Consider the following 14,010-nt stretch of genomic DNA (forward strand, 5'->3'; position numbering starts at 1 on the left):
TTATAAAGCCGAAGACATATTTGAGCTTTTTCTGAATTTCCTTAGTTTTGCAAATCCTGAACAAACACAAGGGTGTTGTTTTTGTCTGGGTTCAGAGATGGAGAGTTTCAGTGAAATTCTTGAGTTAAAAAAATTAGTAGGCTGTGCAACATGAATTATAGTTAAGAGATTCTTAAAAGCCAAGGAAATGTGCAACGAGTTCAAAAGGTAAAATGAGTAAAAGTAAAATGTAATTTGCATGACTTTTTCACAAGATATCTAGATGTTTAAGATTTCTAGAGTTAGGAGTTCATTCATTTCTGTGTTGGAGGTATTGAGTTTGCAGTCTGTTTCCAGGTCTGTATTTTGAATGCATTCTTCATTACTCTGGAGCATGTGCAGTCTTGGCACATCTGTAGAATCTCATTTCAAACTGCTTGAAATGTGCACATCAATGGAAAATAATTTGTTTCCAAAGGAACATTTTAGTGCAGTTTTGTACCTTGAGGTTTGCTTCTCCTAGTAAAACCCACGTTTTATTTTCAACATCCTTTCGTTCTACAGATGAAAAGGATAAGCGCACTTGAAATGACTAATGTGCCGCTACTTCCTTTCCTGGAAGACGGAAAAATACTTTGCTAGCTTTGCTTCAGTCTAATCAGTAATTTTTAACAAATTAATTCATTGGACTTATTGCAAACTTGCTAGTTATAGAAGCACTGTGATGTTTTTACTTGGTAAACTTAAAAGGAAACTCAGCTATTTTAGTTTTTTGAGTGTATTATCAACATACTTTGTATAACCCAAAGTTTATTAAAGTCACATGCTGTTGAATTCTGATCATCTTTGGGGTGTATATTGGGGTGCTTGATATTTTTAACTTCTCCCTCAGTAGAAAGGTGGACCACATGGCAGAGAGCTTGGATGCACACCTGACTCTTTTTTCAAGAGACTTTTAAATAGTCAATACAATTTAATGGCCTGCCTATAAATGGGCAAAATAACTCAGTGTGCGCACTAGTTGGTGTTTCTCAGCATTAAGCAGCCTAACCTGCAAAATTTTGCTTTCTAAATCAGAATATTTTGCAGAGACATATTAATTGTGCTGCTCCTGGCCCACACATTACTTCAGTTCATTCGCTGTCTGGTTGGCCAGCTCTGTGTAGTGGCCGAATAATAGAGGTACAGCAAAATGCTGGTTTGGTCACTGCTGCTTGATAATAAAATTTACATGAAACTTGATTCTTGAACCTAGCTTTCTCATTCAAACTTTGAGCATCTGGCCTTTGCCGAAGTAGTTTGTTTTAGCCCTGCTCAAATATCTCTCATTACATTCCTGCCAAGCACCTACCCCCACATCCAATCTGATATACTTTATTGATGTGCTTTTAGCTGCAAAAAATATATATGGTTTAAAGCAGTATTTAATATCCATTTGATGTTTGTTTTAAAACAGGTCCCCCATACTGGACACAACCGAATAAGATGGAAAAGCAGTTGCATGCAGTACCGGCAGCCAACACTGTAAAGTTCCGTTGTCCAGCAGCAGGAAACCCAAAGCCAACAATGCGATGGTTAAAAAATGGCCGAGAGTTCAAACCAGAATATCGAATGGGTTCATATAAGGTAAAGATATATTTCTCCAATACATGAATGTACAGCAAATTTAAAAATGAGTAAGCAGCCCTACATTTTGCTGAAGGATCTCTGTAATCTAGCATCTAATACAATCCTGTGGGTAAAACAAAATCTTGGAAGTTACTACAGCAGAATATTACCTATCATTGCAGACTATCTGGTAATATAGTATGCTAGTAGAGATTTGTGGTGTTTATGACTTGTCTGGATTCAATGCACTGATTGTTTCTGCCAAGTGTAACAATGGGAAAATGCAAATTTACTCTTATACTTGTAGCTATTTGCTATTTACTTAAAATAGACAACAATCTGCAGTTTTAATGCATCTTTTACTGTGGGTAAAATATCCCAAGTTGCTTTACTATGCGTAATGGAAATGGACACTTGGGACAAATCAGAATGGAGGCCAAAAGTCTGGCTAAATTGCTGGGTTTCAGAGCAAAGATCTAAAGAACATTAGGGAGGAGGAGAAACTGCGAGTTCTGGAAGGAATGTTTCAGAATATGTGGGACCTTGGTGGCTGGAGGCATGACGACCAGTGATGTGAAAGGAAAGAGAGTACACAACTCCCCTGAAACACGAACATTTGATGGGGAAAAGCCACAGAGGGATCAGAATAAAAGATGAAAATGTTAATGTTGAGGATTAGAGCTGGTGTGTAAAAACAGGAGCAGATGCAGACTAGCAAGCATGATGGAGTGTGGTGAGATGCAGGCAGCAGGGATGACTAAAGGTTTATAAATGAGTGCATTGGAGTAATTGGGAGCCATTGTCTATAGCTGGACACACATTTATCACCTGAAAACTGGTCTAAGCAAACGAAAATGTGTGTTCTGACTGTTACCATAAGTTAAAGCCAGATTCCTGTCAGGCATTTTGTCGCATTTAAATGAAGTCATGAAGGGCACACCAATTTCCAAGCTGTTTTTCAGATTTTGTGGTCATTTTAGGGTACAGTTGAACATCATTCCCTATTTATTTGGAAGCAATAGGGTGGCACAGAAGTTAGCACTGCTGCCTCACAGTGCCTGGAACCAGGATTCGATTCCAGCCTTAGATGACTGTTTGTGTGGAGTTCACACGTTTCCCCTATGTCTGCATGGGATCCCTCTGGGTGCTCCACTTCCCTCTCTCAAAAATCCTCAGGTTAGTTGCATTGGCTGTGCTTAATTGCCCTGTAGTATCCAGGCATATACATGCTAGGTGGATTAGCTGTGGTAAATACGGAATTATGGAGAAAGAGTGGATCTGGGTGCGATCCTCTTTGGAGGGTCGGTGCAGCCTCTATGAACGGAATGCCCTCTATCTGCAAAGGTGGGATTCTATGATCCTAGTTTGATTTTGATTTTTGACCCCCTCAAATGTCAAGGTACTGAAACCAAATGTAAGACTCCCATACAAGATAACTGAACTGGGCTGAAATATGGTACAGATATGATCATTGCATGCCACGCCTTGTATGGCCTGTCCTGTAATACAGAGTTAATCTTACCAGACCTCTAAAGTTTTGTCTGCAAGGTAGTTGGATCATTTTCAGGAGAGACAGAAAGCTCTTAATAACAGATCAGCTGCTTCTATATACACTGTCCAATTTTTCATTGGCTTAAGTGGAAGAAAAACTCAGGCAGAGCATTGTAAGGGGCAGCTAGCCTGTTCCTGCCCTATTTTTGGCTCTGCCAAAGTTGAGAATTCTCCCATGCTTTAAAAGTGTACAGATCCTCAATTATGAGTCATAAGCAATACTTTACAAAGGATTTCTGTTACTAGGAGTGCAGTGTACAAAATGAAGAGTCACTGTTAGCTGAATTATATACTGTAGTGTTTACTGCAGTTATGATACGACTGGTGCTTTTCAGTGAAGTGTATTGTTTGAATGATGTGGACATGTTAGCATTAGAAATTATGATCTCTGCCACATTTGTATGTGTGCCAGAGCTATTTGGATTACAATGGATTCCTGGAAACCATCCTACAATTGAGGTTTATACACCTCACCAATGTAAACACTATAAAATAAGAAACTTTATTTATGAAAACAAATGAAGGTTATTTGCATTTCAATAGATTCTGCTTTAATGTTGGAGTACAGAGCATTGTGTGTGCCAAGTGTTCTATGTGCAAGATGGAGCCAGTCACTCAACAGCAATTGTCAAGTCAGTCATAAATCAGAAAAGGAGGGCACTAGGTGTTAAACTACTATACATGAGACAATCACAGAAGATGTTTAGTCTGGCCTGTACGGGCTAAACTTGGTCTGTTTTGTTAGAAGGGAATGGTGGTGTGAAGTATTTCTTGTGCAAACTCTGTGAGAAGAGTGTTTGGTTCTCAAAGTCCCCATGGACTTGAATCTAAATTGGAATTTGGTATCTAAAACTCGCACGTAGTGAATCATTCAAGATGAAAAGGCACCTTTCATTTCTGGGGATATCACAGTGTAGCTGTGGCAGCTTGGTGCCTATCTTTCAACACTTTGAAAATTGTTTTCACATAATGAGAAGCTGACAGAGTGGACCTCACACTATGAATGAGACATTGTGTGAAAAACACAAGTTCAGCCTTCTCTCCTCCTTCTGATGCTTTTACCATAAAGTTCATGAATAAAATGTGAACAGGCAGATTAAAAAAAAATGTGTAGTTGATTTTGTTATCATGTGGTCTTTTAGTTTGTGTGATATAGAGTTCAGAATAATTGTTTGATTTCAATTTCTTCCACTGAGACTGACACAACAAATGAAATGTGCAAAATGGCATATTTTGCGCTATATTGTGCTAACTTTATTCGTGTCCCACTTGCCGCCCTCCCGCTCCCCTTTATCATTACACTCAATAAAAACTGAATTTTAGTTCCTGTGTCCTAGTGTGGATACTGGACTGAATAGTGGATTGGAACACTGGAAGAAGCCACATAAGAAACTGCCTTCATGCATCCTGTTCAATTAAAGAAAGTGGAATTCACCAGGAGGATCACTGGGAGCATCCAAGGCTCGAAGGATGAGTTGGGTTCTGTGACTATAGGTGGGAGACCATGTGTGTACTTTTAAGGCAGAGGCACATCTGAAGACTTGTAAATTATTCAAATTATATTTTAGTCACTGTTGATAGGCCATCATTGTGGAGAGGGAGCCCTTTCGTAGGATGCTGTCCAGCCATAACTAGCTTTCCAGTGAGCTACTTGGCAGAAAGTACATCTGCTCTTTCCTTCTCAAACTGCCACTAATCTTCCAACCTCGATGGCCTAGGGGTATTATTGCTGGACTGATAATCCAGAGACCTGGGTAATGTTCTGGGGACTAGGTTTGAATTCCACCATGGCAGATGGTGGAATTTAAATTTTTTTAAAAATCTGAAGTTAAGAGCATAATGATGACCCTGAATCCATTGTCAATTATCAGAACAACCCATCTGGTTCACTAATGTCCAATCGGGAAGGAAACTGCCATCCTTAAGCCTGATCTGGCCTATGTGTGACTCCAGATCCACAGCAATGTGGTTGACTCTTAACTACCCTTTGGTTATTTAGGGGTGAGCAATAAATGCTGGCCTAGCCAGTGACATCCACATTTCCTGAGTGAATTTTTTAAAAAGCTTGATGCTCTGTTTTACAATAGAATTTTCTATTGATAAATAGATGCACTACTCTAATAGTTGCTAGTGAAATACAATATGCTGTGCCACTATGCCACTCAATTCCAGCTCTTGAACGTGTGCACATGAAAGTATTTGAAGCATGTATCATAATAGTTGGCAACACCCACCCACACCCCCACCCCCACCCCCAGAATAAAAGTTTTACATAACACTTTCCATATTGATCATTGGGCACATTTAGACACACTGATGTGAGAACAGTTTAAATGATGAATGTTTATACTTGATTCACACATCAAATGAAATGTACCTGTTTTTTGTAGAGGTATTGAATTCAAGCTGTTCTGAGGACCACTTCGTAAGATAAAAGAACAATTCTGTTGACTTGTCTGCCAACTTATATGTGTATTTCCATCAAAAAAGGAGTAAGATGAGTGTGATTATTTTAACCAGCCAGAAATGTTAGGTATTGTTAAGGTTATTTTCTGCAGAAACTAAAGATAAGGATTAATGAGTTATTGAAGCACAGTACATGATGGCTACACTGATTGAAAGTATTATCTTCTGTTAGAGTCGATTGAGCTGAAAATGATTTATTCGTGGGGAAAATATGTTTGAATGGTGTCTGTGCATCCAGTACTTCCAACAGTATTGCTTGAGGCCAAGATGAGGCAAAAGTTGAGGTAAATACATTTATTGCCTTCCACTGGTTGCCCTTCAGAAGGTGGTGGTGAACGGCCTTTTTTGAACGACTGCAGTCCACTTGGTCTACATGCATCCACAGTGCCATTAGGGAAGGAGTTGCAGAATTTTGACCCAGTGACACAGAAGGAATGGTGATGCATTTCCAAATCTAGGTGTTGAGTGGCTTGGAAGGGAACTTGCAGGTGGTGGATATCCCATGTATCTGCTGCTCTTGTCCTTGTAGATTGTTGTGGCTGTGAGTTTGGAAGGTTGGTGCTTCCAAAGGAAGGAAGGAGCTTTGGTGAATTTCTGCAATGTGTCTTGTAGATGGTAACACTGCTACTGAGTGGTATTGGTGGAGGGACTGAATGGCACCACATCCACAAACTATCAAGTGGGCTGCTTTGCCCTGATAGTGTCAAGTGTCTTGAGAGTTGCTGCAGCTGCACTCATCCAGGCAAGTGGGCAGTATTCCATCACAAAGGTTACTTACCACTTGTCGACTCTAGCCTTATATTGTCCAGGTTTTGCTGCAATCCGGCATAGATTGCTTCAGTATCTAAGGAATTGTGAATGGCATTGAACATTCTGCAACCATTGGGGAACGTCCCACTTTTGACTTTATGATAGAGATAAGGTCATTCATGAAGGAACTGAAGATGGTTCGACCAAGGACACTATCCTGAGGGAACTCCTGCAGAGATATCTTTAAATTTTGAACAGTTCTGGCAGGTATAAAGTCTGAATAAAACGGAGATATTTCGTTGGATTAAAATTTTGCATAATTATGTCTTTCTGAAACAAAACTCATTCTGTTTCTGGCAGATTCGGCCTCAGCATTGGAGCCTCATTATGGAAAGTGCTGTTCCATCTGATAAAGGAAACTATACCTGCGTGATAGAAAATGTCTATGGGTCCATAAATCATACCTATCACCTAGATGTAGTCGGTAAGTTGACATTTAAACACAAGACATGGAAGAAAATGATTTTGTGCATAAGAATCTGTGGCACCTTGTGAAATTTTGTCAATATAAACACTATGATCCATATAACATAACGTCAGCATAGAAATAACATATGAATGAATTATTCAACACAGGGTTCCAGGATGGAATGTTACTGTGCTCTGCTGCTTTGGTTACACAAGAACATAATACAGTATGAAGCATCTTTTGATTGTACAGTCTGCACAGTGACTTTGTTCTGAAGGAAGGTCACAAGACTCGAAATGTTAACTGTTTTCTTTTCTCAGATGCTACCCGTCCGGCTGCACAACAACTAAATTTTATGTTCTAATTTATAGAAAATTTGAGATTTATTTTACATGTAAGCTTTCTTTACAAGAAACTCTGAAGGCCTGACTGACCAACAAGTGCTATTGGATTCACATTACAGCTATATTTTCTTTCATTAACAAGGGAAAAAAAAAACGTTGAGCTGAGCATTTTCAAGTCATTAAATCATATGACCCCTCTAGTGCAGAAAAAGACCATTCAACCCATCGAGTGTACCGACCCTCTGAAGAGCATCCCACCTCGATGCGTCATCCCACCCTATTCTTTAACTCCACATTTTCCAAGGCCAACCTGTGTAGCGTGCAGTTTACCATGGTCAATCCTTCTAACCTGCATATCTTTCAACTGTGGGATGAAACCGGAGTACCCAGTGGAAACTCTTGCAGGCATGGGGAGAACGTGCAAACTCCAGTACAGTCAATCACCCAAGGTTGGAATCAAGCCCAGAACCTTACCGCTGTGAGGCAGTCATGTTATACAGACATGTTGAGGCTATATTAAGGATAGTACAAACAATTTTTAAAAGATATTGCTATAAATTTAAGGTGTTTCTTGAACTGTGATCGATCAAACCATCAAATTTCTAAGTGATGATATATGCCAGAGATTAATGAGGCATATCCCTGTTTCCATTCCTAATTGATACAGTTACCTATTTTAAAAAAAAACACACTGTTGTTTATTTTTAGACCATAGACATAGGAGCAGAAATTCGATAATTCAGCCCATTGAGTCTGCTCTGCCATTCAATCATGGCTGATGAGTTTCTCAACCCCATTCTCCTCTTTCTCCTTGTAACCCTTGATCCCCATGACAATCAAAAACTTATCTATCTCCATCTTAAGTATACACAGTGCCCTGGCCTCCACAACCTTCTGTGGCAGTGAATTCCATAGATTAATCATTCTCTGGCTGAAGATGTTTCTCCTTATTTCCGTTCTAAAAGGTCTTCCCTTTACTCTAAGGGTGCGCCCTAGTGTCCTAGTCTCTTCTACCAATGGAAATATCTTCCCAACATTCACTATGTGCAAGCCATTCTGTATTCTGTAAGTTTCAATTAGATACCCCCTTATCCTTCTAAACTCCATCAAGTATAGATCTAGAGTCCTCAAATATTCCTTATATGTTGAGCTTTTCATTCCTGGGACCATTCTCTTGAATGTCCACTGAACCTTCTCCAGGGCTAGTACATCCTTCCTGAGATATAGGGCCCAAAACTGTGCACAATACTCCAAATGTGGTCTGACCAGAACCTTATAGAGCCTCAGAAGTACATCTCTGCTTTTATATTCAATTCCTCTCAAAATAAATACCATCATTGCATTTGCCTTCCTAACTACTGACTCAATCTGTAAGTTTACCTTAAGAGAATCCAGGACTAGAACTCCCAAGTCTCTTTGCACTTCAGACTTCTGAATTTTCTCCCCATTTCGGAAATAATCTATTCTTCTTCCCAGTGTGCATGACCTCATTACTTTGAACATTGTACTCCAGCTGCCACTTCTTTGCATCATGGTAGTGATTTTCCAATCCTCTGGGACCCTCACTGACTGTAATGATTCCTGAAAGTTGACCACTGACGCCTCCACTATCTCTTCAGCTACCTCCCTTAGAACTCTGGGGTGTTGTCCATCTGGTCCAGGTGATTTATCCACCTTCAGGCCATTCACTTTTTCTAGTACCTTCTCCTTGGTGGTGGCCACCATACTCAGCTCTACCTTCTGGCTATCTTGAATTTTTGGGATATTACTCGTATCTTCCACCATGAAGACTGACATGAGGTAATTGTTCAGTTCCTCAGCCATTTCATGTTCCCCACTACTATCTCTCCAGCATCATTTTCTTACAGTACAATGTCCACTTTTGCCTCTCTTTTGCCCTTTATATCACCTTCATCAACAAACAAACCAACAGAACACCCATGGGATCTCCGAAATCAGGGTTCTTAGCAGAGGCGGTAATGCAGATACTCGAACAAACAGCTTTGGGTCCACTATACGGATTACACCTTTGTCATCACTAAACAAAACAGATTAGAGGAAACTTTTAAGACCATCAATAATACCCTTACTGGCATAAAATTCACTAAAGAGGAGGAAAACAATAACAAACTGTCATTCGCAGTAGAGTGAGCAGCCAATGAGGAATTTCAAACCAGCGTCTACAGGAAAACAACATATACGGACCAAATGCTGAACTACAGAAGAATCATCCCAACACCCACAAACGAAGTGGCATGAGAACATTATTTCACCGAGCCACCACACACTGCAGCACAGAGGAACTACGAAGAGCAGAGGAAGATCACCTGTACATAAAGAACGGGTACCCAATGAATACAGTCCACTGATTTCTCAGCAACAAACCCAAACAAGCAGACAAAATGCATCCAGAAATCCTAGCCACTCTCCCCTACATCAAAGATATCTCAGAAATGACTGACAGATTACTTAGACTTCTTGCCATCATGGTAGCCCACAAACCCACCAACACATTAAAACAACAACTAATGAACTTGAAAGACCCTATACAGACAACAAGCAAAACTAATGTCATTTACAGAAAAACCTTGCAAGAACTGTAACAAACACTACATTGGACAAACAGGCAGAAAACTAGCCACCAGGGTACATGAACATCAACTAGCCACAAAACGACATGACCCACTCTCACTAGTATCTTTACATACAGATGAGAAAGGACACCACTTTGAACGGGACAACACATCCATCCTAGGACAAGCCAAACAGAAACACATGCGAGAATTCCTAAAAGCATGGCACTTCAACCAGAACTCAATCAACAAACATATTGACTTGGACCCCATTTATCACCCCTGAGGAAAAAAAAACAGGAAATGACATCACCACAGGAAATGACATTACCAACACAAGGAAACCTAAACACATAAATAATAAACGGGTTATTCCGCCAGTGCTTCACCAGAAGCTTACTGATGATGTTACCTAGTATGGTGATAAAATGTCTGAAAACAAACCTTCTAGCTTAGTGAGAAAACGTATATCCTGCCCTTTATATATCTAAAGAAACTCTTACAGTCTTCCTTTACATTACTGGCTAGCTTCCCTTCATATCTGACCTTCTCCCTCCTTTTTATTTTTTTCTTGTTGCCCTCTTTGTAGGCTTCCCAACCCTCTGGTTTCTCACTGCCCTTTGCCACATTATATGCTTTTTGTTGCTGCACCACAGACATCTTTAAAAAATCCAAATAAAGCCTGGATACAGAAAATTCCTTCCGAGAATTTTACACTTGCAAAAAGTTGAGAGAAGCACAATAGACCTCAATTTAAAGAATAATCTCGGCTAATTAACATTTTCTACGTAAGAAAAGGATGTTCAGTAGTTGCTATGCCTTTGCCATGTTGTCTATGGTCCATTTAGAAGGGAGAATGGGAGGCATCATTCAACAGAAAAGCTAGTGAAGTACACAATCAATTACCTAATGCTGAAAGTTCTCACAGGCAGAGATTTATTGTTTTGTACAAATCACCTAAACAATAACCCTTTTCTTTACTCCCAAAACATAATTTATAGATTAAACAATTGCTGTTATGAGATACCTTTGTGAGATATGTAAACAGTTGTTGGTCTGCCAAATAATGACTTCACAATGTGTATTCATCGATGGTAGAGCAACCATAAATAGAACGATTCTTGGCTAAATAAGTCATTTTCAATGGCAGGGTTTGATACAGCTTGACTGAGATTATTCAAGAGTACAGCAACATGAAAGCTACACAGTTAAATGCTTTATCATGATGTGGATTTCATTGCAAAGAACCTTATTTTGGATTTTATATACATCAACACATGTATGTATACTGAAAAGTTATGAGTTTTCTCTCTTTCGGAAATCTGCATGGAGAGGAGTTATAGCTAGATTGCAAAGGTCAATAAAGTTTTACTTGTGAACCATTATTCCGGATTTGTCTGTCCAAAAGTATTGTAGATTGTATTTTGTACAGCCTCAGTTAGTTATTTTATCTAGCATTATCTGATTCACCTGCTAGCTCCTTTTATACTTTTTTCGCTCTGTTCTTTTCAAATAATGGAAATGACTCCGTGAAATGTTACATGCAGTGTTTTTTTGCAGGAAACGTGTTGAGAAGATTGTAACTGTTTAAACCTTTCTGTCAAATATGAATCACTTAGATTTGCAAAAGCACTGATTAGATTAGATTAGATTACTTACAGTGTGGAAACAGCCCCTTCAGCCCAACAAGTCCACACCAACCTTCCGAAGAGCAATCCACCCAGACCTAGTTTGTAGAAGTTTTCAAATTTAACGCCGTAGGCTGCTAACAGAATAGTCTGGAAATGTTAGTTTGAATCTATCCAGTTTTGTTTCTGCCTGATTGACTATTGAACATGTACCAATTGAGTATTACTGTAAAATATGGTGGTGGAATTCTGAACTAGTGCACACCCATCATTCAACTGTCATGCAAAACAGACTCTGTGCAAAAACATTATTGGCAGTCAAGTGAACTTTTAATTTATGTTGTTCTCTGTGTGTATTTGATTCTTGGATCCTTGTGACTGTCAGGAGTTGTAGTTCAACATATTTGTGTTAAATTGATTTGAAATACATCTAGAAGTTTAATGTGACATATCACCAAATGTGCAACGTAAATGTTTAACTAAGAGTCCCACATTTATATGACAGTTCAGATAAGTGGAACAATTAACCAGGATTGACGACTAAGTCAATGGTTCAGCCAACTTTCCCATACAGTGAAGACTGTTGGGTGATTAAGTTGGTAGTGTCATGCTGTTGATTCAAGCCAAGTTGTAAATTGTTTAAAATTGATGAACAAGTCTATCCAATAGCTTAATTGGAAAATGATTCCAACTCCCAACCAGGTTACAAGTTCATCGTCATTCCCAACAGTTAGTTGGCTTGGGTGAACTGGCAATTCTTCCAGGCTTCTGAAGCAATGTCTATCTGAAGGGAGAAGATTTTTAATATGAGAAAGGTATGCATGATTGGTGGGATGTCGGTGCAGTGATGGATGTTGAGATGAGGGGCTTTGCAGATTTGGTGCAGGTTAACCATCAAAGTTTTATTGTGAATTTGATAATGGCCAGGGAGAGGTGTACACATTAGAAACAGACAGAGAACAGACTGAGAAGTTGCAGAGCAAATCCAAAAAAAATTAAAACAGAGAGCATAGCAGAGAAAAGTATTGCAGTTCTCATAGTTCTGATATCTAGTCAAAGATGTTTGATCTTATTTCACTCCCTCTCCTCAAGCTGTTTTGGCTGCAGTGCCATTTTTGATTAATGTATACTGTTGGCATAATGATTAAAGTTCCAAATTTGAAGTTGCCTTTGGCAGCAAATCAAGTACTGACCAAACCTTGATTCAATGATGTAATATTCAATGAACAAGGATTCTTCATACATCAGTCACTTTTGAACTGCTAGCTATAAGTTAATTTTTTTTTCTTTTTACTAATCATCAGTAAACGTTTCAATTCTTCATTTCATTTTGGTGGAGATTTATGTTTTGACTGTTTTATATGGAAAATAAGAAAAATTCCAGGCACAGTATGAAGAGCATTAAATGGTTTTCTGATAATGTACAGATCAAATACTTACTCGAAATTGGAGAATGTTAGCTGATGGTTACAAGTAGATTCAAAAGCAAACCTCAAAGGCTCAACTGTTGAAATGGAGAAATAATCTGATCCTAATTAAGTTATTAATATTTTATTGAGTTTAGATATGTGTTTTGTAACTTTTGTTTAGAAGTGATGTAGTTGTGGGAATAAATAGACCTTAGTAACAGGTTATGTTAAAGGTAGTTCTAAACTAGCTGTTTGCATCACTTTTTAAGAAACCACAATGTTCAACTATATTTCAGTACTAATGCACCACTGAGAAATTTCCAGTGCACCCTCTTAATCAGTTTCTATATCTACCCTGTAACTCCATTTTAGGGGCAGGTTATGAGACCTAGAGTGAGTGACCAATCTTTGATCATTGCTCCATTTTAAGTAGCATTTTCTTGAGGCTTGACAGGAATAGCTGTGGGACGAGGAAGTATGGGGAAGTTTCCTAGATACCCGATTTGTGCAGGAAAGGTCTGGAGGTGCCTGAATCACTGATTCCTTTCCCGATCTGATTGACCCAACTCTTCCATGCCCTGACCTATAATCTGCTCACTTTCTTCCAAGCCTTGCTACCACAGTTCCCATTCTGTCTTTTCCCTCTTCTCCTATCCCTGTTGTGAGGCTTTGCATCGACTGTTGCTCTGGGCTCAGGCACTGTCTGTAGTTCCCCAAGTGTTCTAGGTGGCAATGCTGGGGCCACAGTTGCCAGCCAGTTGGTCTGGCCAGCAGCTCTGAGGTAGTATTTCAGTGTAGGTGAGGGTGGAACTCCTCTGTCTGGCCACAGTGGAAGTGGAGCTACTAGCAGGGAAGGAAACCGTCATCTGTAAAGATTCGGCCCAGTTAATTTTATAGATGCGATGGACCAACTGGTTTCTTTTGCGCCATCGCAAATCAGTGATTTGATCCAGTTCTGCACAGCAAAAGCTGTTGAGCCACTTTTTAAAATGGAGGTAAATGTAAATAGAAGAAAAGTTTAAATGTGTTGGTAGGCCAGCCCGTAACACCCAAATTTTTTATTACCATATTTGGTCACGTTTTCAACATTATGGTTTTGAAGATTATTCCAAACTTCTATCACACTTCAAGCAAAAATGTTCTGAGTATGTATTTGAGTATTTCATTTACATTCTTTGATTTTAATCTCTACTATTTAAAATTTAATATGTCTTGCATCCCTCTTTTAATTAT

At 39.1% G+C, this 14,010-nt stretch overlaps 1 protein-coding gene across 1 annotated transcript in view; it reads left to right on the top strand.

Moving 5' to 3' along the window:
• Positions 1-14,010, top strand: part of LOC122561180 (fibroblast growth factor receptor 2-like) — a gene marked incomplete at its 5' end in the record, with an annotated part of 65,039 nt that overhangs the window by 10,191 nt on the left and 40,838 nt on the right. The window contains 2 exons of the mRNA XM_043712700.1: positions 1,436-1,605; positions 6,715-6,838. Coding sequence (XP_043568635.1) covers positions 1,436-1,605; positions 6,715-6,838 — 294 coding nt within the window. The remainder of the gene's footprint in view (positions 1-1,435; positions 1,606-6,714; positions 6,839-14,010) is intronic.

Source organism: Chiloscyllium plagiosum, chromosome 22 (assembly GCF_004010195.1).
Source record: "Chiloscyllium plagiosum isolate BGI_BamShark_2017 chromosome 22, ASM401019v2, whole genome shotgun sequence".
Classification (NCBI taxonomy): Eukaryota; Metazoa; Chordata; class Chondrichthyes; order Orectolobiformes; family Hemiscylliidae; genus Chiloscyllium; species Chiloscyllium plagiosum.